General features: G+C 46.3%; 1 protein-coding gene across 1 annotated transcript in view; it reads left to right on the forward strand.

The window, feature by feature from the left end:
- PLAT (plasminogen activator, tissue type) overlaps window positions 1–26,856 on the forward strand; it is a 38,968-nt gene extending 12,112 nt beyond the window's left edge. Inside the window, exons 2-14 of the mRNA XM_015408168.1 lie at window positions 7,141–7,240; window positions 10,846–10,885; window positions 13,193–13,324; window positions 14,725–14,838; window positions 16,898–17,072; window positions 17,346–17,437; window positions 18,036–18,207; window positions 19,901–19,986; window positions 20,363–20,558; window positions 23,094–23,230; window positions 23,332–23,472; window positions 24,370–24,518; window positions 25,723–26,856. Coding sequence (XP_015263654.1) covers window positions 7,172–7,240; window positions 10,846–10,885; window positions 13,193–13,324; window positions 14,725–14,838; window positions 16,898–17,072; window positions 17,346–17,437; window positions 18,036–18,207; window positions 19,901–19,986; window positions 20,363–20,558; window positions 23,094–23,230; window positions 23,332–23,472; window positions 24,370–24,518; window positions 25,723–25,881 — 1,662 coding nt within the window. The 5' untranslated portion in view covers window positions 7,141–7,171 and the 3' untranslated portion in view covers window positions 25,882–26,856. The remainder of the gene's footprint in view (window positions 1–7,140; window positions 7,241–10,845; window positions 10,886–13,192; window positions 13,325–14,724; window positions 14,839–16,897; window positions 17,073–17,345; window positions 17,438–18,035; window positions 18,208–19,900; window positions 19,987–20,362; window positions 20,559–23,093; window positions 23,231–23,331; window positions 23,473–24,369; window positions 24,519–25,722) is intronic.

The raw sequence follows: 26,856 nt of genomic DNA on the forward strand, positions 1-26,856 counted from the left end.
GGGACATGCAGATCTGTCCTTGCAAAGGAGGGAGAGCTTGTACCTGAATAAACCTTGGTCTTAAAGGTGCCACTGGACTGTTTTGGACCGGGGGGCCGGGGGGGGGCTCTCCAACTTACCTGGCTGCTTCTTGCTCTGACTGAGGGCTGCTGGGAGCAGGGGGTGGGGCTTGTTGCATGTGCCCACCCCCTGGGCTCTTTACTGCCCAAGCTCCACTCCTGTGTGCTCCTGCAGGAAATGACCCCTGCTTCGGGTTAAAGTGGTTTTGAGCCGCAAAGCGATGGCTGAGGACGGGAGGCAGATGTTGACTGTGTGATCGCGCAGATAAAATCCATTTCTGAGGCGGGCCGAAAGCAGACTAAACAGTCCGTCTGACTGCACCCTTCATGTAGAAAATCAGTATTTTTTTTGGGGGGGGGGAGGTTAGTTTAGTGGAGCCCTCTGCCTGATGTCCCAGTTTAATACATGTAGGAAGTCTGCATGTTTCAGTTGCACTTATACCCTGCCTTTCTGCCAGTATTTGCACCCCAGATGCCTTAGAATGCTATACAAACCATTCAAAAGAAACAAATTATAAGGACAGGTGGAAAAGTTGAGGCCAAGCTACTCCTAATCTTTGCAGCACCACAGAAGGACAAAGCTGGTAAAAGATCTCATCTCATCCCTCAGAGTCCTGCTGCTACTACAGATGGTCTCTTTACAGGCTGCAATCAAATGGATGGAGGTGGCCCCTCTCCTAGAGGTAGCTGCTGCCCTTCTCCTAGAAATAGTTGCTGGACAACCTCAGCAACAGCTGTCAATACTGTATCTGTGGGGGGGGGACTCCTTTTCTTCCAGGGCACAGTTTTTAAAGTAGCCCCAGCTGCTGCTCCTCTTCCTTCCTTTGCATCATAACCTCTTCACAGGCCGCATTGAGCCACATGAATATATAGGTGAGCATTCAAAAACAGGACCCCTTTAAATCTGATATGATGCAATCTGGAGTTCTGCCACCTTTTTCTAGGTAACCTGCAATACGGCTGTTAATTTCTCTCTGCTTGCTGTCAAGTGTGGTGTAGTCATTAGAATGCTGGGGGCTGGGTTCTGAGAGACCCGGGTTGGGATTCCTCCTCTGCCAGGGAAGCTTCCTGGGTGACCTTGGGCCTGTCAGGCTGTCCCAGCCTAGCCTACCTCACAAAGTTGTTGTGAGGTTGGAATGGAGGAGAGGAGAAGGATGTAACCCACTTTGGGTCCCCGTTGGGGGGAAAAGTGAGGTATAAATGAAATCAGTGGATGACTAAATCAGCACAGCCTTTTTACTTTTAGAAAACCTTGGCTTTGTTATAATTAAGCAGCAGCGATTTATTATCATGTATTATATTTATTTATAGACTGCCCTTCTCTGAGTACACAGAGCTCAGGGTGGTGAACAACATTAAAAGCATTCAAGCAGCAATAAAACAACCCTAACCATTAAATACAAATAAATAACTAAAACATTCTCAGATGGCGCTGAAACTTCAGTATTCCAAATTGTGTCTTGCAGAAAAGGTAGAGAGGAAGCAGGATGCGGGGTGGGGAGTGCCAGATAGGAAGGTACCCGTCACTGTCCTCAACCAAAAGCCTGGCGGAACATCTCTGCCTTGCAAGCCCTGTGGAACTGCGTTACCTGAAGACAGTACAAATACTTATTCTGCTTTATTAAAACACTTATGCTGAAGACACAGTGGGGGAAATGGGATGCTTTCCCAAAACATTGCAAAAATGTACCTCACTAAGGATTACTGATTGAGTGATTTCATTAAGCACATATGCAAGGAAACATTTGATGGATGTAGGGCAAGGAGTTACCAAGTGAAGCAGAAAAGGTCTGCTCTCTTGGTTCTAGACTCTCACCTTGAGATCTTTCCCTGGAGATCCTGCGAAGAAACTCTGAAACTTCAGGTCAAACCCAGAGATCCCTTCCCTCCTCCCTTTTGCGTGCATGGCAGAGGGTCAGTTAGGTTTTTTCCTGAAGGATTTCTCCATTGTTTACCCCCATACCAGTTGTATAGAAGAAAAGTTGGTTTTATAATGGGGAAGTGCAACTATGTCTGAAGGAAGCCAATAATTTTATTTGTTTGTACGGAGCAGGGGGACAGGGGCATTTGCCTCCTATGTCTCAGACCCCAGTGCCCAAATAGTCTGAGGCAAGGGATTGCTTTGGACTGCCACTGCCAGAGGCGGTCTGTTAACATCCCCTGTTGTCCTGGTTTCTGCTGTTTGAGTTTCAGGCTTGGAAACGGGGCGTTCCTGGCTTAGTGATTCATACAGAACTGTTATCCTTTGAACCAGAGTTACTGCTAACAGCTGAGCAGTTATGTCTCTTGTTTGACATTTGAGTCCAAATACTTAATTGTTTTCTTGACTAAGAGCCATCTCCTATGTATCATCTTAAGCTGCATTAGCATTAAGTAGGGCCTTGAGAAGGGATTTGACCCCTGCAGAGCAAGTGGGTCAAAACATCTTTGTTGACATAGTGCTAGCATTCACACTGACAGCTGTGGGAGAGACAGAATTACAGCAGATGCAGGATTTAGCAGGGGGAGGGGGAGAAGAATGCTTTCTTCTCTGAGCTGGTGTGGTACAGAGCGTTGCATCTGAACCAGGGGTGCCCAGGTTCATATCCTGTTCAGCCTTGAAGGTGACGTTAAGACAGTCCAACTTTGGTTGCTGCTTCCAGACGGGGTGCAAAAATGCACCTCCGCTATGGCGGCAGCAACAAATGGCGGGACAGTGGGTGGCAACAGCGTCCACCCTGCCCTGCCCATGTCTCTCCCCATCTTGCTCACTGGCACTGCTGCCCCCTCCCTTTTCCTCTGTTGTGTCGCCACAGAAGCACAGATGTGACCGAGATTACATCGCGCGGCCCCCCCCACTGGCAACCCACTTTCCCCTCCTTTTCCCAGCTGAGCTGTGCTTTAGGAAAATTAAAAAAGCCAGTTGAAGGGGGGGGGGGAATGCAGAGCTTAGGTCAGCTCCCTTTCTATAGTGGCTGCTGGTGGAGTGTCCTAATAGACATTCCACCCACATCTCTCTTACAATTTCCCAAGCTGGATCAAAGGAGATTTTTTTCTTGGAACTGATGTAAAGAAAAAAGCCCCCTTGGAGGCCCATGGGTCGTGCTCAGAATATGATATTGTGTGGTTGTTCTCATTTAAATTGGGGGCTTCCTGTGTTCCGGGGGGGGGGGGGAATACTATTGTGGAAGCAACCTTACAGAACTGCTGTGAAGCTCAAGGAGAAAACCACCATCTTAGTGGAGCATTTTCTCATGCTGCAGCCAGAAAGGTTTTGTTAACCTGTTCTGGAATGTTTACATTATTGCTACAGATCTTTAACCACAAGTCCAGGCCAGCCCGATCTTGTCAGATCTTGAAGCTAAGCAAAATTGGCCCTGTTAGTAATTGGATGGGAGACCACCAAGGAGTCCCAGAGTTGCTAAACAAATGCAGGCAATGGCAAACCACCTCTAAACACCTAGCCTTGAAAACCCTGCAGGTCGCCATAAGTTAGCTACAACTTGTGGGCAAAGAACAAAACAGACAAACAAAACCTTCCTGGAGTTTATTTAAATACATTGAAAACAGGCAGGGGAGGGAAGGCACCCTTGCATGGGGTAGCCCAATCTTTTTAGCCCTTGGAAGCTAAGTAGGGTTGGTACTTGGATAAGGGACTATCAAGGAAGACTGTAGAGGAAGGCAATGGCAAACCATCTCTGCTTCTCACTTGCCTTGAAAGCCCCTTGTTGGGGTCACAGCAACTTGAAAGCACTCACAAACAGGCAGGTTACAGCAGAGTACCTCCAGTATACAATAGGTAGAGGAGCCTTCCATTGTATATAGTAGGAGAGGAGTTGGGTTGCAACAAGGAAGAGGGTGTCAAATAGTTAACACAATCTCAGGCTTAAACAGAGGCTCTCTCTATTTAACCTAAAGCAGCTTTTGTTCTTTGTTTTGCTTTCTGGCCTCTGGTGACTAATTGATTTGTTATGCTCCCAGGCCGCTAGCCGTTATCTAATTGCCATCATCAGCTTTTCATTAAATTGCAGAGATTGAATTCTGTCTTAGGGTGAAGGGTGAAAAGTCTCTTAGATTGTTGGTCTGTTGTTGAAGGACCCCAGGCAGAGATGCAGGCAGGGCTGTTCTTCGTCTGCTATAAACTGACTTTCCTGCAGAATTTGATGCAGAAACTGGATTTAAAAAATGTTTGCCTTGCAAGTGATTTTAGCCCTCTATTTGATTGATGTGAGATCTGTTCAAAGAGCAACAAAAGTGATTGCTTTGTGTTCTTGTGGTACCCTCTCATTATGAATCTCATTTATGTTTCAGTGAATAACATAAAACCGCCTGTGTTCTTGGATTTACAGACTGTTTTAAATAGGATCACTATCAACTCAGGGTTAATGAGATTTTTCTGGCGGACTTGGGGTGGAATATTGTGGGCCTTAGAGGACCTGTATCATTTTGATGAGATTTTGAGCCCCCCCTTCTCAGTTGTAATGTCTCAATTAACAGTACATATATAATGAACTTGTAAAGTTGCACTGCATCCTGGGCATGTGACACATGCCTATTTCCAAACTGGTGATGAATGTATGTGCATGTGTGCAGAATTTCCCTTTCAAGTGTCACCTGTCTGTAATTATAAACTATTTAAAAAAATAAGTTGTAACTTTTTGAGAGGCAGATAGTGTGCTACAATAAAACATCTAGCATGTTTACTGTTTGTTCTGACGTGTGGCAAAGTCAGATTGCAAGTGAATGTTTCCAGAATTATCCTAATAATAATAATAATTATTGTATGGCAGTGTGTGTAGTATAGCCAGGAGATCCTAAGATTGTCTGGTAGCTAGACGTTCTGGCACCACTAGGTGGTGAGCTAGACTTGTTTTTAAGGCAAGAAACATTTCAGAGGTGGTTTGCCATTGCCCGCCTCTGCGTCATGCCCCAGGTATTCCTTGGAGGTCGCCCATCCAAATACTAGCCAGGGTGGACCCTGCTTAGCTTCCGAGATCTGACGCGATCGGGCTAGCCCGGTCTATCCAGGTTAGGGCTTTCTATAATAGTCAAAATGCAAGAGTATCGTAATACATATGTCGCATCTATACAGCATTTTCAGCGTTCGAAACAAATTGTCTTGTATTCTTACAACAACCTTGTAAGGTTGGTCAATATTATTATCCTTACAAGTGGAAGGTTAGCTAAGGCCAACTAGTGAGTTCATGGCAGAGTCGAAATCTGAACTGGGCACCTTCCACATCGTTCCTTAGTTTCTTAACTACTATGCCCAGCTGGCTCATCTCTGACACAGAGGGAAAGTTTATCTGAAGCTGTTTGCAGAATGTAGTTTCCACTTCCTCATGGGGCAGTGCTTTGTCAATAAACTAATTAGTAGCATCCTGCAGTGTAAAGAATACATCTTCCACTCAGTGGAAGACATCTTCCACTCAGGATAGGTGATTCCCGTGCATAAATTAATTACTATATGCAAATGAACAATACTTGGAGGGATTTCCCCCCCTAAGAAGGGTGCCTCCCCAAAATTAATTTTTTAACAATGCAGTCCTAAGAGTTATGCCCTTCTAAACCTATTGACTTTTATGGTCCTAGAAGGATGTAACTGTGGCTGTGGTCACACACACTAAATAATCCACTTTCAATCCACTTTCCAACTGGATTTTGCAAGTTCACACAGGTTTTGCGCATGCGTTTTAGCTTTAGTTCGGTGAATGAAAGGGAACCAAAAGGATCGCAGCCTCTGTTTAGGATTGCACTGTAGAATGTTCTTTCATTTTCTTCACCCATTCACTTTTAATTCAAGCTTATGCATTAGGCTCCAAGTATATAAAGTAAAGGTAAAGGTTCCCTTGCTCGAAAGCCAGTCGAGTCCGACTCTAGGGTTGCGGTGCTCATCTCCGTTTCAAAGCCGAAGAGCCAGTGCTGTCCGAATACGTTTCTGTGGTCATGTGGCCGACATGACTAAACACCAAGGTGCACGGAACGCTGTTACCTTCCCACCGAAGTGGTACCTATTTATCAACTTGCAATTTCTTGCTTTTGAACTGCTAGGTTGGCAGGAGCTGGAACTAGAGACGGGAACTCACTCCGTCATGTGGCAACTCGGGTCTCGAACTCCTGAACTACTGACCTTCCACAGCCTGCAGTTCAGCGTCTTAACCACTTGAGCCACCGCAGCTCCATATATAGACAGTATTTAATTAACAGTCTATATATAATTCGGTTCTTCTTCCCAGCAAGCAGGGGCAGTCCTTACCCACTGCAGTAATAGTTCTCTCATTAGCAGAGATTACCCTGACTGGAAGGGAGAATTTGATCAACAGTTTATAATGCAAATTAAATATATATCATTGCCCCAGTCAGTAAAAAACAGTATAAATATAATCATTTCACGTTGCTGTTGAGAGATCTGCAAGCTCTGGTGGACCTCTGCAGAAGGGTGCCTTTTTTGCCACTGTAAGCCCTAGAAACTGTAGTCACTGTACAGGCTGGCTTTTGGAGACGGAAGTACAAATTCTTGGAAGAAGACGGACTAGCTGGCAGCCACCACAATGATGAGTTGTTTCCACGGCTGTGGGGGACCAAGTGAAATAAAGATGGCAATAGTGTAAGAATGCAAGGGTAGCAGTTGAAAGAGCTGGATCGGGCCTGACTCCTGGGACTACTCAAGGGGTTTAAGGAGGCTGTTGCGGTTACAGGGAAGTGAGTCAAGGAGGCCCAAGCACCAGTGACCGAGACAATCCGCAAGCCAGATTTCTCAGGCCAAGTAATCTACTTTCAGCAGCCAGCCAAAGGGAGGGGACGGGATGGAAACTACAAGTCTGGGGCAACACTACAAGATGGGGGTGAAACTACTTGAGCAGAAGAGTCTGGCTTTAAATCCACCAGTAAACATTTCTGTACTGCAGCTGCTGCACTGCTTTCAGCTCTTGAACCAGCAAATCTGCTCGTAGCCATCTGTTGTGTTTTCTATTAATGCTAGCAAAGCTCCCACAGGGAAGCTGTTTTGTTTGGTTCATGTCCTTGCAGTGCACAACCAGATGTGGATCTGAGATTGTTTTATTAGGTCTTTATTAGGTGTTGACTTCTTTCCCTTTTTTAGATTTTTGACTCTTGGAGGGGAAAGCATTACCATGAAACGGGAACAGGAACTCTTCCCTCTTCTGCTGCTGTTGGGAGCAATTGCCACTTTCCAGTGCCAGGTAAGGCTTTGCCAACATGCCAGGGTTTTTTTTGCTGTGGTTTCTCTGTCCTTCTGCTGCCAGATACCTTGGCATACCAGAAGGAAAATGCTCTTTGCCTGCAGAGTTGGTTTTCCCCAAGCAGTAGACTGGGATGAGACATTTTTGCTGGGAACCCCCTATTAGTTGTTTTGTCTGATTCTGGCCTTATGACTTGAATTAGTGAGTGAGTGGCCCCGGTCACATGGGAGGCTTTGATCCGCGAGAGGGACGGATCGGGGGTGCATCAAGTGGGCGCGATCACACCGCAACATCTGGGAAGTGGAGCGCACCCGTCCCCGATCCATCTCTTCTGGCCGAAGATGCGGATCAAACCCCCCCCCCTACAAAACACTACTAGTTACCTGAAAATCCGCAACAGGGGCAGCCGTGTGATCGCCGGCGCGCCTGTCTCCGGCAGCATGCGAGGCCCCTGGCCAAACTGCGCAGGTGCGCACATGCGCAGCGGGGTGCCTCGCTCACTGATCTGTGGCTTCCCCCCGGCATCTGATCATGCCGGGGAGCAACTGCACAGCGGTTAGGGGGATCTGTCTCATCCTGCCGCTGCACTTCTCTTTTGATGCGGCTCAAAAAAGCCACACTTCAGCCGCACCTTTTCCCCCAGTGTGACCAGGGCCAAAGCTAACCTATTCAAAAGGGCATTTGTCTGCTGCCTCGTTCTGTAATTTTGGCCCATACTGCAGATTTTCAGAGCAGTCTTTAATCTTGACTTCGGGTTCTGTACCCACCTTATGCACCATTCTTTTTTCTCTGGTGTATTTATTCTGCAGCTATGATTTTTAAAAATGCACTTTTCTAAATTGGGTGGAACATCACTTGTGACGTCTGGGGGATGGTGTCCAAAGGGTTTTTTTTTTAATTATGCAGTTGCCCTATCGCAGCTGCACAGTAGCATCCAACAAGCGCCTTCCATTTAAATCCTAGTGGTTCATGTTTTGTACATGCATTTTAGTTTTAGTTCCTGAATGAAAGGGAACCAAAAGGAACACAGGCAAAGGGGGAAAACCTATGTTGACAAGACTTTTTTTGAAACTGACAGGCAGCTGTGAGGCCCGTTTTCCATATTACTGAACACTAGGGGATTCTTTGCTATGTTACCAGCCACTGTGAAAATTGGGAAAGAGGTACACAATCTTATTATATGGGGGAATGTGTTGAGTGTACAGAATGCACAGTAGAACCCACGGACAGTGGCATTGCAAGCTGTGATCATTGGCAACGTGTGTGTATGTGCACACCTGTGCAAAGTTGGCTGCAACTCTACCACACTTTGCACAGGGCTGCAGTTTGTATGGGGGAGGAGTCCTCTGGCAGAAGCTCTGGAGAGCTTTTTTAGTCTTGTGCTTCTAAATTGGAAAATAATGGGGGAGTATTTTTGCCAATGCCCTAGTGCAGCTGCATAGTAACACTACTTTCCTGCCCTTGCAAATTTGCTTGGTTTTCTGTTTGAGATTCTCTAATTTGAACCTGCACATTGGTTGTGATTTTGGCAGTCTTTTTAGAGCCTGTCCCGTGCGGATTGCACTCTTCCTCCAAAGGGATTGATCCCAAACAATTCTTAATTTCGGTGTTTTACAGAAAGTCCATGTGGCTCAAACACCATTTTAATATTAGGCTTCCAGAGACTGGCAAAATGCCCCCCAACTTTGTTCACTAAAGCATTAAAAGGAAAAATGTTTTCAAAGCTTTAGGCTTCCCATCCCAGTGTCTTTACATCTCATGTCAATTTCATTCTGTGCTGACCGCCCCCCCCCCCGATTTATTTTGTTTGCACGCAGCACTGAATTATTATTATTATTGCACTGGAGATGCTGCCATTTGCCTCCTCCCCAATCCCCCTTTCAAGTCAATACCAGCAGGGAACTAAATCTCATGCAGCTCCTTTTAAACTTTCCCGTTTTCATTTTTTTAATTCAGCGATCCGAGACTAGTGATAAATCTCATATTGCTAGACTCCTGCGGCTTGTAAAAAAATAAAAAATAAGGGGGAAATGGAATTTGTACACTGATGAAGGGGGGAGGATGGCAGAAGGTGCAGAGTGTGCAGTGTTCCGTCTAACGCTGAGTCAGAAGTCAACAGCATCGTCTGGACGTGATTCAACACATGGCCAGAGTGAAAGTAGAATTAAATCATTTTTATTATGCTGCACATGCATTCAGAAGAGTTGACCTTGATGTGGGTGGGGAGTGACCGAGGGGTGGCAAAAGGGCAGGGGGGAATCTGTACACTTTTGAATTACCTTCGACTTGGAAGCAAAACAAGGGGAAAATCGGCACAAAAGTACTCTCAGGAAACCTGGGGAAACAGTGACCAGAAAGTGAACTGAGCGCTGAAGGGAGGAAAATCAATGCAGAATGACAAGGGAAACCTGACGGAGATGCCCAGTGAAAGCGAGGGAAGATACCCGTGCGTAATAGGCCTTTGTTGTATTGATGACTAAGAATTTCCACAAAATTTTAAGACCTAGGAGGAAGCTTCTGCTTGAATGAAACATCCAAGGAACTTTAGGGGACACAGAAATGAGCAAAAGTTCTCCAGAGACCTTCGGTCATCCTTGACTTTTGTATCTACAGTACTGAGAGTTTTAACTCATGTCAGGCCTATAACAAGACCCTTTGTGTTCAGGGAGCCCAAAGGGTACACCAGTGGTGGTGCTGAACTCTGTGACAACCATAATTTAAATAGCTTGATATGTAAAATAAGATCCTAGACTTTGGCAACTATCCAGTGCCTTTGATTAGAACCCAAAAAGACAACAGCTTGTTTACAAGTTCTCAGTGAACAATTGCTTTGAAACCTGCCTCCATGATTTTCCCCCAATGAAAGGGGACTAGAAACTTAAAATGAAAAATGAAAATTCAGGGAAAGGCTCTGGAATATCACGGAGAGGATAAGCCTCCCTTATGGATACAGCTTTGACCAGGGCTATTTTTGGGCAGGAACGCACAGGAACGGAGTTCCAGCTGGCTCCCAAGTTGGCCACGCCCAGCAGGAACTCATTAGCATAATAGGCCACACCCAACAGCAGAAACTCATTAGGATTGACTACATTAGGGGTGTGTGGCCTAACATGCAAAGGAGTTCCTCCTACAAAGAAAGGCCCTGGGTTTTGACAACAAACAAGGTAAACAGAATAACAAGCAAAAGGTGAGTGTGGCTGGATGACCACACTTCTAGTAACATGTGGGTGCAGCCTAATGTGCTAATGAGCTGTGCTGTCAGGGGTGTGGCCCAATATGCTAATGAGTTCCTGCTGTTGGGTGTGGCCTATTATGCTAATGAGTTCCTGCTGGGCTTTTTCTACAAAAAGAGCCCTGACTGATTGTGATATAAACCACTTCGGATTAATTTTTAAAAGAGTTGTATACAAGCTGGTTTAATAAAAATGCAATTTGAGGCCCGTAAACTGCTCAAGTTCAGCTCTAGGCTGGCTGTGTATTGCACTCTGATGTTTCAGATCTATGCTGCAAGCTCCTCTAGAGCTTGGGAACTAGTGGTAGTCTGTAATTGACTTTTTATGGTGATGGTTTCCTTCTTTTTAAAAAATCTCATTCTCTCCCTGTAGGACTTTCCCGTGCGCATTAAAAGAGGTGCTCGATCAAGAGGTAAGGAGCAAAACGTACCACAGAGAGCCATGCAAGCTGAGCAGAGAGTCGTGCAAAAGGGACCCATCTGCTGCAGATGCAAAAGGAGACCCCATGCAGAGACTGCCCTGAGCTTGATCTAAGTGTAGTACATGCTCAGAACATCTACAGCTAAGTTCTGTGCCAGAGAGACATGAACTGTGTAAGGGACAGGCAGACGTATTGTGGGCAGGGCCAGCTGTATCTTGTTAATATGGGATACGGTCACAACTTGGGGGCTCATCCAAAAGGAAATTCTAGAGGCAGCCTCCTGACAAGGTCTGTTCTCTTGTAACAAGGCAGAACACTTGAAACTGATGGTTCCTGAATCATCTATTTACAAATGTATAAGCAGAGCACATTGAAAATAAGTAAGCTCTAAAAATTGGCAGCACAACAATCAGTCCTGCTGTAGATTTCCCAAAAAGCAGTCATCGCAGCCACATCTGCCCAGCTTGCATCCAAGATTCAGCTCTGCTAAATTTCCCAGCATTCCTTTTCTGTCTTCAGACTGTCTCACTAATCCTCCTGCTAGTTGATGTGTGTGACATTCCAAAGGCTGTAGATAGATGTTCTAGCCATTAAGATGTCAGGTTATACAAAACCACAGTGATAGGCCCCGTCACACTAATCAAGACAACTGAATTTAAGCACCAGATTTTGAACAGGTTTTTAGACTGATTAACATTTCTTAAATAGTTGTATAAAATACCATTTGTGTAACCAGAACCAATGGGTTGAAATGAAATCAAAGGCGTTTTCAGCTAAACATTAGGAAGAACTTCCTGACGGAGCGGTTCCTCAGTGGAACAGGCTCCCTCAGGAGGTGGTGGGCTCTCCTTCTTTGGAGGTTTTTAAACAGAGGCTAGATGGCTATCTGACAGCAATGCTGATTCTGTGAACTTAGGCATTTTATGAGAAGGGAGGGCAGGAAGGGTTGCATCAGTGCTTAGTTCTCATGGCCCTGTCTTACTCACCCAGGGAAATGCCAATCATCACTTTGGAGTCAGGAAGCCATTTTCTCCAGGCCAATTTGGCCAGAGATCCTGGAGGTTTTTTGCCATCCTCTGGGCATGGAGCAAGGGTCACTGTGTGTGTGGGGGGGAAGTATTTGTGAATTTCCTGCATAGTGCAGGGGGTTGGACTAGATGACCCTGAAGGTCCCTTCCAACTCTTAACATATTATGTGGACAAATGTACATAGTGGAGAGGATGGTAAAAGTGGGCAACAGTACTGAGAGTTAAGTCTTACCATTCCACATGCTCAGCTCACCCCTGCCATAGGAAAACAGAAGCATGCATGCAGAATTTTGCATTTCTAGTATAGAGAAAAATAGTATGCTTGCAGACCCACAATAGATCAAAAACTGCCTCCTCAGTTGTTTCAGCTTGGGGAAAATGGTGCAGGGAGGAAGACTGGAATCCCTCCTCGCCTGGTTCTGTGGTTCCAATCTGAATCAGGCCCTGCAGTGCTTGAGCAGGTAAATTCCCCACAGCTGCCATGGGTCGGTGCGGAAAATGACTCAGCTCATGGGAACTCTGACCTGGTTCATGGACAAACATATTTGTGTAGTTTAGCTCTAACTGTCTGTGTTGAGTGGTGACAAGAATCCACAAAGATAAGCTTGGGGTGTTTTTGGCTGCTTGAGTAGTCGTCCTGTAAGTGTGTGTTCTTTGTGTGGATGTGCATCCCTGTATCTGAGTCTTCCACTCTTCTCGGGACCCTAACAGTGCAATCCTGAGCAGAGTTAGGTCCTTCTGAGTTCACTGACGTCAATGAACTTAAAAGGGTGTAACACTGTTAAGGGTTTTACTGTAAGACCACTAGAAGAACTTCTCCTGTCCAGTCTTTTTCTAGCTTCTCTGATTTGAATTTCATTCTTTTCTGTGGGGTAATGAGAACTGGAAACTTGCTTGTTAGAATACTATGATCTTAGCAGGATGCAAAATTTTGTGCTTGCATGACAATTCTGTGTGTGTCCAAATTAAGAACACATATTTGAATATTATTTTTGGATATTTCCTCTAAGGGTAATCTGACAAAACCTGTGAATCCTGCCAAGAATTTAGAAGAGAAGGAAGGCGTTTCCCTTCCCTCTGAACAGTACAAGTAGCCCTGGAGGGACTACAAATCTGTTTACACCCCACATACAATAGAGAGAGGAAAAAGCAAGACAAAGAAAGAGGGGGCCACATGGGAGGCACAGATTGTTGAGAAGGAAAGGGGGAGGGTGAAAATGGATTGCAGGGTCTGTCTTCTCATGAGGTGTTCCTGTTTCTTGACTGCAGCCATATGTAGAGACCCATCAACCCAACGGGTTTACCAGCAAAGGGAAAGCTGGCTACGTCGCGCCAACAGCAGAGTTGAATATTGTCGGTGTGAGAGTGGCCGCAGCCGCTGCCATGCAGTGCCTGTCAAAGGTAGGTTTGGACTGTGCATGAGACAGAAATTGGAATAAACTGAGACTGGTTGGAGAAAGAGGTGGTGTAAGGGTGAGAAACTGGCATGGCTTCATTTCAAAGACTCCTGGGAAATGCAGAGAGAAGGCGGACAAGCATTCCAATGTGTACTGAAAAATAGTTTCAGCAAAGATTCCTTCCACACAGACATTTCTCTTTGAATTTGCTTTCAAGCTAGAGTGCTGCTTAGGAGAGGCATCCACATGACATCGGCCTCTAATCACCCCCTTTCCAGGTTTTCCCTGTCCTTGGAATGCTCTTTTCTCAAAATGGTTTACTATGATGCTTTCTGAAAGAATACACTCAAAGGGCATTTGCATGCCATCTGAATGGGAAGGTGCACACTTTCAAAGGTCCTGCCCACATCAGCACCATTTTCCTTCCATGAGCTCCTTACAGTTGCCATTTTCTCCTTCATGACACTGATGAGCTTCTTTTTTAAAAATGAGGAATTGGTATAGCACTATAGCCCCTGTTTCTTGAAATGGCACTATCAGTATATATTCCACAGAGGTAGCCGTGGGAGTTTGTCACAGCAAAAACAGCAGGGCCCTGTGTAACTTTGAAGCCTATCGGGTTTATTGTGACACAAAAGGATCTGCCACAATAATTTTTAGAGGTGACACAAGACTCTGTCTCATCAGTATGAAGAGCCAGCATGGTATAGTCGTTAGAGAGCGAGATTACAGTATGATAGACCTGGGTTTGAATCCTTACTCTGCCGTGGAAACTCACTGGGTGGCCTTGGGCCAGTCATACACTCTCTGCTCAACCTACCTCACAGGGTGGTTGTTGTAGGGTTCAAATGGGGGAGGGGGAAATGGTGTTGTACGCCCCTTTGGCTCTCTAGGAGGAAGAAAAGCAAGACATAAACTCTCTTAAACCACCACTTATGTTTAAGTCAGACAAAAGAAGTTCTGTCCCATGGAGTTTACAGTCCTAATTCCGACAGGAGGGGAGGCAATGACCAGTCCAAGAGCAAGGATCAGAAGGATGCAGAAGAGCCATAAGCAATGTTCCCTCTAAGCTGTGGAGTCTTGTGAGCAAAAATTCTGCTTTGTGAGCTACTGGCATTAAAGTTGTGAGCGAGCAGTTTGGTTTCTGCATAAATCAGTTTGCTCTGGTGTCCTCCTTCCTGAGCTAAGACAAAAATGCGTGAGCTGGAGGCTAAAAAACTGTGAGCTAGCTCACACCAACTCAGCTTAGAGGGAACACTGGCCATAAGGTATTCTTAGGCTTTGTTCCCCTTGAGGATGAGGCCTCAGCCGGTTTACGTCTGCAGCAGAAATATGGCAGGAGAACCTAAACTACTATGGAAGGAGGAAACTGAGAATCTCCCATGTTTTTTGTTTTTCTGCCAGCCTGCGCACAGCAGCAGTGCTACAACAGAGGCATCTGCCAGCAAGCATTGTACTCCCCCGGCCACTTCGTCTGCTCATGCCTCCCGGGCTTCTCTGGGAAGCAGTGTGAGATTGGTAAGTATGCCATCCTGGAAAATGATGAATGAGTGCTATATAAGGAGGAGGACTAAACTGAGTTTAGTGTTACGCGGTGGATCCTTGGCTGAATTTGGTCACCTCTCATTATTCTGTAGTGAATGCAGATGCTGCTGGGCTACAGCTAGAGAAGGTGTACAGTATGATATGTACAGGGCAGGACTGGGGAGGTGTTCCTGGCTTTTTAAAGCAGTTTTGAAATCTGTACTAAGAAAAGTGACCTTGATAAACTCTGTGCAGTGAAGAAGCTTGGCATATCTCTGCCTAGTTCTCATGGCTGCTTCTACTACGTAGCTGGGGGAAACACACAGGGAATCTGAGCTGCCATGGAAGAAGGAAAGTAAGAATCTCCGTTCTTAGGCTTTGTGTCACAACCTGTACTGTACTCAGTCCCCCCCCCGAAACCTCTCCACTCCCCACCCCCCTGCTCGTCTTGAGACTTCACCAGATATTGGCCACATGCCTTAAAGAGTATCATCCTCCTAGTAAAAGATTCACTTTATTTTTGAAAACAAATTCTTAGGACGTTGAATTCTACACCGGATACCAGATTCTTTTCCTACCTGGTGCAGTCCCAGATGCAGTGCAACCCTAAGGTTGTGTTGTTTTGTGCAAGCCTTGATTCCACTTGCACTGTGTTGCAGGGGTGGTCCTGTTCTGTGGAGCATCTTCCTCCAGCCCTGGGAACCTTTGTGCCTCTTTCAGTGAACCAAAATGCACATGGTGCGAGAGGGAAGTGCCGTGCAGTGAAGGACAGCCCAAGACGAAGAGGGGTTCAAACAGAAGCAAGGCTTAGGATCAGGCTCACGTTTATTATGATTAAAACGTTTTTCAGAAATCTGGTTTGCATGGTTATGAAATTCAGCAGGTGTAGCATTTCCTCCAAAGAAAAACAAGGCAGCTGGACAAGGGTTGCAGAAGCCCCCTTAGTCACCAGACGGGGCACCATTGCTGTGCCTTACCCAGTTTCGAGTGCATTGCTCTGGATCTTAATCTCGGTATTCTTGCTGCCAACAGATCACTTTTTGCTTTCCTCCCTCCCCCTTTTCTTTACTCAGTGCCTGAATCCTTCTGCAGTCTGCAGATCCTTAGCTTTGCTATCTGCAGAAATCAGGAAGTTGAAAATAGGTCAGTGGGGTGCAAAGGGCATGGGTTGCAGAAATTATTCTGACTGTAGGTAGTATGGTGGCTTTCTGCCCATGGAAGTCAGAAGTCATCTTGGTGCAGATTTGCACTGTGGTGGCATAGAATACCCTGTGTTCTCTGGAAATTAGCTCCAATAGAGACCTTCTCATCTCACACTATCCTTCTCTCCAGACATTTTGTAACATCAGCCTGCCATTTCTTCCAAAGTGCTTGGGATGGGGTACATGGTGATTTTCCTATTTTATCCCCACAAGAACCCAAAAATACCGGAAAATTGACAGAACCAAGATCAGCCACTAAATGTAATGGCTGGGACAGGATTTAAACCTGGATCTCCCTACTTTAAGTCCCGCCTACCCAGCACTGTATTTCATAACAACATTTGGTGTTTTGTATCACATTTTAGAGTGCTCAAAGTGCTTTTTAGTAACCTTTACAGCATCTTGATAAGGTAGGCTAGGGTTATTATTCCTATACTGCAGATTAGTTAGGGGCACGAAGCCTTGCTTGTGAACGCCCTAGTGAGAGTTTCCTGCTTTCACTGCTCAGTGTGAGAGCTAGGCTGGCTGTACTGTGTGACACCGCCCACCAAGGGAGGATAGAAGGGAAGCAAGACTTGGCATAAGCAAGTCATTATGGGCTATGAATGTATCTCCTGCTTCTATGAGATAATTGGGTGTAAGTTTCATTCTAGCCCCATGCAGACCCCAGCAGCGATGGCTCATCCAGTCTCCTATTCTAATTTCATTATTCCTGATGTGCCAGTGCAGAGCTGACTCATGAGCAGATGCATTTGCAGAAACGCCCTTTGTCGTTAGGTCTCTGCTACATGGAACTCACGACAGCCAAATGGACTAACATGGGTGATTTTTTTTCTTCTTATCTGGTACAGATGCTGAAGCCACGTGTTACGATGATGCCGGAGTGACGTACAGGGGAACGTGGAGCACAACTGAAAGCGGAACCGAGTGCTTGAACTGGAACATTAGTGCCTTGGCGCAGAAGCGGTACAACGGGCGCCGGGTGGATGCCATGCAGCTGGGGCTTGGCAATCACAACTACTGCCGGTGAGAGGATGGACTCGGGCTGGTCTGCAGTCCTTACCTGGCAAATATTCCATTCCTCTTTCACAGATACACCTGTCCCCAAATTGGAAATTGAGAGGGGGCAAAAGCTGCAGTTATCCAAGACAAGTGTACATATAGGTCTATATGGATATTTGTTCGGTTGTATAGATTTTGGCTTTTGTGAGGCTGCAGGGTTTTGTTTTGTTTTAAATTCTGGATTTCCCTCTTTGTTGATGGCGCTAAACAGTGTTTTCATACTTTCTCTCTCTCTAGAAATCCAGATGGGGACTCCAAACCCTGGTGCCATGTTTTCAAAGCAGGATCGTATTCCTGGGAATTTTGCAGCATCTCTTCCTGCTCCGAGGGTAAGTGCACAGCTCCTTCTGAAGGGAAGGTGAAGATTATGCCTTGAAAATGGCATGTGGGGCAAGATAGTGGGCAGATCAGCTTCTGGTCTCTGGCTGTCCAGGCTTTCACTTCCAAGGGAAATAAGTGATTGCTGCTAGTGGTTCCCTTTACTGTAAGGTTGCAGGGGAGGTTTTGGGCTGCAGTTGGTCAGAGGTGAGGGAAATGCTTTTGCTCATGCCCAGAGACATTTTTCTTCAAGCACTCCAGGATTAAAACCAAAACCAAACACTGTATCTGGTATGTATGAAGACTTTGGCAGGACATCATCACTGCTGTTGATCCATTTTAAATACATATCTAACTAATGCTGAGTCTAATCTTGTACTTCCGCTCTTCTTTGATAGCGCTGGTGTGTCCACGATGCTTTACAGAGTTTTGTAAACATGTAGACAGGTCCTTTCCCCAAGGATCTTATAATCTGATGCCGATGGTGAAGGAGACAACAGAGGGAAGGAGGGAGAGGCTGAATGTTTAATTCTGTATCATTCATTCTCATGATGACTGGCTATTTCCAATTAAACTTACCATTTCCTCCCCCCCTCGCTTTTCTCACAGGAAACGATAACTGTGTTTCTGGAAGGGGCACCGATTACCGAGGCAGTCACAGCCACACGGAATCTGGTGCCACTTGCCTGAGATGGGACTCCAAAATCCTTACTAACAAGCTCTACACAGCCTGGAAGACTGATGCACAACAGCTAGGCCTTGGCAGCCACAACTACTGCCGGTAAATGGAGTCCTTGCTTTCTGTCTGTAGAGGGCCCATTGAATGACCATTGAGTAGCCAACTGGGAGGTTTCCAGAGGGGTGTCCAGAGACCCAGCTATCCAAGCAAGCTCTTCTGCACAGTCTCCGAGAGCCAACATGATTGTGAAGTGCCTCACTGAGTTGGAGTTCAGAGAGCCCTGTGCCATTTCCTTCTCCCCTCTCAGGGTGGGTTAGGTAGCGCCCACTGTGGGGAGGAATGAGATTTTGGGTCATACAGAGGGCTGCTTCACATGATAGTCATAAATCTTCCAATAGACTGACATGCAGCAGGAAGCCACAACTGATCGGGAACTCTCGGTTGCATGGGCAGGTACCTGCCATGTTTTAGAAAGGTCCAAACAAGGCCTAATGCAGGAGATCCATAATTGGGATCCCCTGAAGGGGTGTGTGTGTGTGTGGGTTAACAATGAGCTGCCCAATGCAGCTGTTGTGAAGTCTGTGGATGTGGTGTGGGTGTCTGTGGGAGGAGGGGTTCTGACTCTTTCTTTTCATATAATTTCTCCAATATAAATGCATGCCACTAAATGGCGATTAATACATGGTCTGTCTGAACTTTTCTTCCCTGCCCAAGATAACTGCAGTTGTGGAGAGCATGTATTTGGGGAAAATTACACCAGAAGAAAGGGTTAAATCCCCCTTCCCCAGTCTTCAGAACAGCCCTGTGGGGCAGCTCATCAGTAATAATATTTTTTTTAAAAAAACCACTTGCAAAACATCCCAATTACTGAGCTCCCATTTTCTACTTATGTCCCAAGTGTGACCAATAATGTTTTTACTTAACCTGAACTTACTTAAAATGTCTCGCATGAAGTAGTAAATTCTTCAAGGCTGGCCTAGGGCCTCATGGCTAAAGTGGGTTTTTTTAACTGTACTCCACACTCAGGGTTGAAAGTAACTTAAACGTCTCACCAGTACTGTCAGTCTTCGGGTGCTTAAAGCAGAGAATGGGAGGTACCACTTCTGCCAGTTTGTTACTCGTACTCTGTACTGGGGCCCAAACCCAAACATATATGGTGAATACATGAAACTGCCTTCTAGTGACTCCAACCTTTGGTCCACCAGCATCAGTACTGTCTATTCAAATTGGTAGTGGCTCTCCAGAGACTTAGACAAAGGGGCTCTCACATAACCTCCTACACCTTTTAAATGGAGATGCCAGAGGCTGAACTTGGGACCTTCTACTTTCCAAGTAGTTGCTATACTACTAGGCCATGGCCCTTCCCATATAAGGTTGCCAGACTCCTGGTTGGGGTGGGGGTTCCCCTGATTTTGGGGGCTTCAATCTGCTGCTGGTCAGCTGGCTGACGGGGGAGCCCCACTCCCTGACAGACCCCTACCATGGCGTTGGCATGATAATATCACCCGGAAGTGACATTGTCACACAGGGCATGTCACACGTCGATGCTCTAGCAAAACGCTAGAGCATCGCTGTGTGACATGCCCTGTGTGACAGTGTCACTTCTGGGTGATGTCATCATTGCAGTGCATGTGCAAAGCGCAAGCCAGAAGATCCAAGCTTGGAGCCAGGAACCCCCTACCGTAAGCCCGGTAAGACCTGGCTACCCCGTTCCCATAAAAGACCACTCTTATATGTGGCACCTTGGGGAAGATTCAATCCTGACATATTCCTTTCTCTCTTTTGTGTATTGCAGGAATCCAGACAATGACACCAGACCATGGTGCCATATCCTGAAGGGCAGCAAGACACACTGGGAATTCTGCAATGTGCCAGCTTGCTGTAAGGAAATTCTGCTGTAGTGCCTTCCTTGCCCAGCCTGAGACATAGAACTGCTAGCTGGTTTCAATTAGGCCTGATGCTGTTGACACTAGAGCAACGGTGGAGTCTCTGGGACAGACCTAACATTAGTTTTATGCTGGTTTAATGATGACTTTTCCTCCCTAAGGAATCTTGGGAGGTTTGATGTTGCCGCCACCCACCCAAGAACTAGTTACCAGAGCTCCCCAGATTAAAGGAACCTCTGTTCAACCTGTTTGACTTTGTGGTGTAGATATCCTCTTCTTCTGCACAGGACTCTTCCCTGGCAATAATATTAACTTCAGGGAATGGCTTAATCATTGTGAGATTTCTTAATTTCTTTTTTTCACATCTACAGCCACCTGTGGATTGAGGAATCACAAAGAGGCCCAGTTCCGGATCAAAGGAGGCCTCTATTCAGACATCCAGTCACACCCATGGCAGGCAGCCATTTTTGTCCGGTACCGGAGAGTACGTGGACAACACTTTCTCTGTGGAAGGATCCTGATCAATTCCTTCTGGGTCCTCTCAGCGGCCCATTGTTTTGCCGACGGGTAAGAAACAAGTGTGCCTGATGCCATCGTCTCTGGATTTCCTGCTGTCTAGAAAGTCTCTTAGCAGCAGGGTGCATTCAACTGCAGTTTGCCGCCAGGATTTTATAGGCTGAAATGGAGTAGCACCCATAAGGCAACATGGGACAGTTGACCCAGTGCCCCTGGAGGTCTGATGTGGAGGAATGCCTTCCAGGGACTGTTGCTGTCCACGCCTGTTGAATTTGTAACCTCCCTGATGGAGCAGCAGCTGCTGATAGTGTGTCTGCAGCATCCTCCACCCTGCAGTGACTCTTGCCAGCACAGGGGGTGCTGTGGCTCCAGCCCTGGGTCCTCACAGCTGCAACAGCAGCTGGGCCCCATGACTGATGTGGGCGAAGCCTGGCAATACAGACTTGTGGTCCATCCAGAATCTTAATCCCAAGTCAGGGTCCTGAGAGCTAGTCAGGGCTGCCTGCAGGAGGGACACAACTGCTACCAAAACAGAAAGGTTTGATATTTTGCACAAGTTCATGAATCTACTTTATAATGAATCAGAACGCTGGTCAAGGTCAGTATTGTCTACTCAGACTGGCAGTGGCTCTCCAAGGTCTTGGGCAGAGGTCTTCCACTTCAACTACTAGCAGAACTTTGGATAGGCTGCATAAAAATCTCCCAACTGGCCCCACTGGTGGACCTCCTGATGGCACCTGGTATTTCTGGCCACTGTGTGACACAGAGTGTTGGACTGGATGGGCCTTTGGCCTGATCCAACATTGGCGTCTCTTATGTTCTTATATTCTTATATAAGACCTGATCCTTCTAACTGGAGCTGCCAGGGACTGGTCCTGGGGACCTTCTGCCTGCAAAGGAGATGCTCTACCACTGAGCCTTGGCCCCTCAGTTTGTTTTTACTATTAAATGTACTACAGTGGAAGTAGTTCGTTAAATTAGTATATTTTGTAAAGACTGCTTTGTTCTTCAGACTTTAACCCCCTTGTGGTTTCAAGAAACTTGAAATGATAATAGCATCCTGGTTTTTTTCCCTTCTTCTTTGGCAAGAGATTGTGTTTTCTAATAGCAACATAGGCAGCTGGTTGATGAGTCAGACCAGTCTAGGCTTCATGACTTCAAGCAAGGATCCTTTCCAGTCTGGCTAACTCGAGTTGCTAGAAATTAAACCTTGAACTTTCTTTATGCCACATATATGCACATTCAAATTCAGATACCTTTAATGACATAACTGGAAGGTTGCAGTCCTCCCCCCCCCCCCCCCCCCCAGGAATGCCCACCTGGCCCCAGCCCTTGGGCGTAGAACCACGATTCCTGAGAGACTGCTTCCTCTCCACCCCACCCATCCCGAATACCTGCCAGAAAGGACTTTGCTCCTACTGCTAGTATCCCTGGGGCCACATAAGTGAAGGAAGGGATGCACTGCCAGTAGCTAGAATCTCAGTGGCTGCGGGTTGGGTTGAGTGTTCCCTCTAAGCTGAGTTAGTGTGAGCTAGCTCAGTTTTTTAGCCTCTGGCTCACACATTGTTGTCTTAGCTCAGGAAGGATGGCTCCAGAGAAAACTAATTTATGCCGTAGCCAAATTGCTCACTCACAACTTTAATGCCGGTAGCTCACGAAGTAGAATTTTTGCTCAAAAGACTCCACAGCTTAGAGGAGCATTGGATGGGTTTTTAGGTGTTGGTATTGTTCTAATCTGTTGCTTCTTAGCCACCTTGGAGATCATTTGATCAAAAGATTATTTAATATCTTTAAAATAACTATCAGGATGTTTCTTGTGTCCCTTCTTTCCTCTCTCCAACCTCTGCATTGGCAAAGCATTCCAACTTTATTCCAAAGCTTAGAACAAGAATATGGAAGCAGAATAAGAATAGAACAAGAAAAACTATGTCAACACGTGCAAATGTGTTTCACTTGTACAGTTTATCCTAACTACAGAATTTGGTTTCCTAGTAGTAGTATATATCTCAGAGCCCAGAAATGCAGTTTTTCTAAGACACATAGTGCTTCTCAAATGAACAAAGTTTGAGTCCAGTGGTACCTCTAAGACCAACAAAGTTTTATTCTGGGTTATAAGCTTTTGTATGCATGCACACTTCTTCAGATACTGGAGATGTGTGCATGCACACGGAAGCTTATACCCAGAATAAAACTTTGTTGGTCTTAGAGGTGCCACTGGACTCAAATTTTGTTCTGTTGCTTCAAACCAACACGGCTACCCACCTGAATCTGCTTCTCATATGTTAATAATGAATGCAACAAAGTTCTGTAAGTCAGCCAGTATTATCTCTGAAGTGTGCACTTGGAAGGGGGAGGAGGAGGCTTGCTGAAAGCCACCCCGCTGTGTTTGTGGCCATGCTGAAAGTCGAAAAGCTTCCAGCTCACACTTTCACCCTCTGTACTATGTTAACTTGAGAAATCAAGGTTGTCAGTGGGTCTTTTAGTCCTTTATTAGATGATCAAGGAAAATGGAGTCTTCACTTTCAAAGGAAGAGTTATTGCACATGAAACTTGCTGACTACAGTGGAATAATCTTCCTTTCTGCAGGATCAATGACAATCGCCTCAAGGTTGTGTTGGGTAGGACTTCCCGTATGACCCCCGAAGAAAAGGAGCAACAGTTTGAAGTGGAGAAATCCATTAAGCATGAAAAATTTGATCCAATCACGTTTGACAACGATATCAGTAAGACTCATTCTTGCTTGCTTGTGGGAGGCAGATGCACTTGTGGGAGGCAGATGCAACATTTCCATCTTAATGCCTATGCACTCTCTCCCCCCCCCCAGTTCTGCTGAAGCTGAAGTCCAGCTCCGAAGAGTGTGCAAAAGAAACAGACACTGTTCGTGCTGCCTGCCTCCCAGAGCCTGGCCTGAAACTGCCTGACTGGACAGAGTGTGAGATCTCGGGCTACGGCAAGCACGAGGAATGTAAGAATGGCTGTGCTCCATATCCTCCCCTACAATAGCTGTGCTGTGGAAAAATTCTATACTCAACAGATGGAATCTCTTCATAGACCACTTCTGTGTTTTGAGTCGTCTGTCTCTCACTCTGCCATCCTTTACGGCAATCAGAATTTGCCATTTAAGGCAGCTGTCTCATGGCAGGACTGGAGGCCCTCTAGAATGGATTTTGTCCTTGCTAAAATTCAGGCCGCTTGGTTAGATGGAAGGCGATCAGCTGCCAGGTCTCGTCCCTTTTGCAGCTGGAGAAACAGCCTTGGTGATAGCAACTGCCTAAGCAAGCCTCTTTTCCTGATATCCATGAGCTGCATTCCTATCTGGTTACTTACTGTTTTGTACAACTGAGCTGCTGAGGCACCAGAAGGGCATCTGGCTTCCATTAGAGCAAGTCAGATCATCTGAGTCCTAAACCTTTGTCTCCAAGTACACTTCCCTGCTTCTTCTCAAACTTTCGTGTCTTGAGTTTCCAAACAAAATGAGGGGTGGGTATGGTTGTGAAGAGAAAAGTCATGAAACTTGAGGAGCCAGTTTGGTGTAGGGGTTAAGTGCGCAGACTCTTATCTGGGAGAACCGGGTTTGATTCTCCACTCCTCCATTTGCACCTGCTGGATGACCTTGGGCAAGCCATAGTTCTGTCAGAGCTGTTCTTTTAAAACAGCAGTTTCTGTCAGAGCTCTCTCAGCCCCACCTACCTCACAGGCTGTCTGTTGTGGGAAGGGGAAGGGAAAGGAGTTTGTAAGCCGCTCTGAGACTCCTTTGGGTAGTGAAGGGTGGGGTATAAGTCCAATCTCTTCTTCTTCACTACAGAAGGCACTTCATACACATGGTTTTTACTCATTTAGTATGGTCCCTCTCTCTCACCAGCTTCTCCCTACTACTCAGAACGTCTGAAGGAAGGTCATGTGAGGCTGTATCCGGACAGCCGCTGCACACCCCGGCAGCTCTCCAACAGGACCGTTACAGAGAACATGTTATGTGCAGGAGATACTAGGCAGCTGGATGATGCCTGCAAGGTAAACCCAGGTTCTAAGAGTATGAGAATTACTTAGCAGGATCTGACCAAAGGTAATCTAGTCAAGCACCTTGTTTCTAACAGCAGCCAACCAGGTGATTTCCCCAATGGGTCAAATAGCCCCACTTCCATCCTGGACCACTTCAGGTAGGGGCTCTGGGGCAAGTGATGCTCTGTAGACTTCTTGGTGCTGGGGGGGGGCAACAGTGGGAGGGCTTCTAATGTCCTGGCCCCACTGGTGGACCTCCTGATGGCACCTGGTATTTTTGGCCACTGTGTGACAGAGTGTTGGACTAGATGGGCCTTTGGCCTGATCCAACATTGGCGTCTCTTATGTTCTTATATTAGGTCAGGAAAAGAGCATGGGTGGGGGGATGAGGCTAAACCTATTTCCCCATGTTTGCTGTAGTCTTAATCTAAAAACACACAGACAGAAACTGAGCAGAACCCACATCTCACTGTTATACAGGGTGGGTACCCCAGGCCTAACCTGTGTACGCCATAATATGTGAATTGACCTGAATTGTAAGATCTGCCCACACATGGGCCTTTTCAGCAGTAGCCCATTCTTTGGAATGGTTTTAATGAAGGAGTCAGGAAATAACCTTCCCTTGCAACTTTTTTTTTGGGGGGGGGGGGGGGGAGAGAAAAAAAAACCCTCCCCTTGAACTTTTTTTTGTGGGGGGGGGGGGAGTTGCAAGGCAATGTTATTCTGAAGGGTTTTTGATAGACGATAATACGTCGAGTGTGGGATTGGACTGCAGGGCCTTTTCTAGTTTATGGTGGTTTATTTTGCATGCTGTCTGGTAGTTTGTTCTTTTAGTTGTAGTGGGTATAGTTCATTTGCCTACTAGCGATGGTGGAAAGTGCCATCAAGTTGCAGTTGACTAACAGCGGCCCCAGAGGGTTTTCAAAGCAAGAGACTTTCAGAGGTGGATTAATAGCTGCTAATTAAGCCGTCTGGAGCCCCTCTTTGGTGGGAAAGTGGTACAGAAATATTTTCATAAGTAAGGAACAGATCTGGAGTCCTATTGACGGAAAACAAACAGCCAAAATATGTGTTCTATTTTTCCCAGTCTGTGCATGTACTATTTTGGATTTCCCTCATTGGGCACCAAAATCTCACGAGCTGGTCTCGTTAAGGATTCCAAAGGGATTACTCTGGTCCGTCCGTCTCACTTCCTTGTTTTCCTTTCCTGCTGCAGGGTGATTCTGGGGGGCCTCTGGTTTGCCTGAAAGATGGCCACATGAACCTCATTGGCATCATCAGCTGGGGTGATGGCTGTGGGAAGAAAGACAAGCCTGGTGTGTACACGAATGTGGTTCGCTACCTGAGCTGGATTCAGGAGAACATGAAGCCCTGATTGGCATCCATAAGCCATGTTAAAGCCTCCCTCTTGTTCTCTGCTCTGGAATCTCCTTGTATCAGGGAGATGCGGTGGATGTCAAAACAAGAAGCTCTTTTCATGATCACCAGGACAGGCTGGCACATGACTGGCAGAAGAGGGGCATGTTTCAGTCTGTACCTTCCATACCTCTTCAGAGGTGATTAGTTTAGGTGCTTGGGTTGTGTATTTTTTTTCTGTGCCTGTTCACTGAGTCACAGGGATGCAGCTGGTACCAACAACACCCCTCCCCAGAAAGCAGAGATTGGCAGGAAAAGCATGTGCAGTGCTGCTGCAGACACGTGCAAGAGCATCTGGGAAATCTGGTGCCTGAACTGTGAACTTTGCGTACAGAGGAGCATGGACACAGTCTTTGGGTGACTGGCTTACATCCTGCAGCACTCCCATTCCTGTCTGAAGTTACAATGGTGCCAGCTCCAGAATGAGGGTGGGAGGGTCTTGAGCAAAGGCTCAGTGGGAATGCTTAATTCCCCCCCCCCCCTAATAACCTTCTTGGGCATTCCTTGATAAGTGACAATAGTGGTGCTGTTTTGGGGTGGTGGGTGCTTTGCAAGTCTTGCAGCCCCTAGCCCATGCCTGACCTTGTCATCCTTTCAAGCCGGCATTGTTCCCAAGAAAAGAAGTGAGCATTTGGAATAGAGGGTCCTGCTGTCACTACAAGAGACAACTGGCTAAACAGAACTCAAGTGGAAATGGCTGTCGGGAAGGAGGTTTTTGTTCCTGTCGGAGATTCAGATGGTGTCACAGTTCAGCCAGACTTCTATCCCAACTTTTCTTGAACTTTGACGTTTCCTTCCAGACAAAATTTGAAGGATTATTTTTATACTCTGTGTGTATTTAAACCTTCCTGCTATGTGCTTGAATAGCAGAGGTGTTTTTTTTTAACTGTTGCACAGTGAGACTGGTAACTTTAAATTTTAGTCACTGGTGTGT

This window comes from Gekko japonicus, unplaced genomic scaffold (genome assembly GCF_001447785.1).
Source record: "Gekko japonicus isolate JY-2015 unplaced genomic scaffold, Gekko_japonicus_V1.1 scaffold139, whole genome shotgun sequence".
In the NCBI taxonomy this organism is placed as follows: domain Eukaryota; kingdom Metazoa; phylum Chordata; class Lepidosauria; order Squamata; family Gekkonidae; genus Gekko; species Gekko japonicus.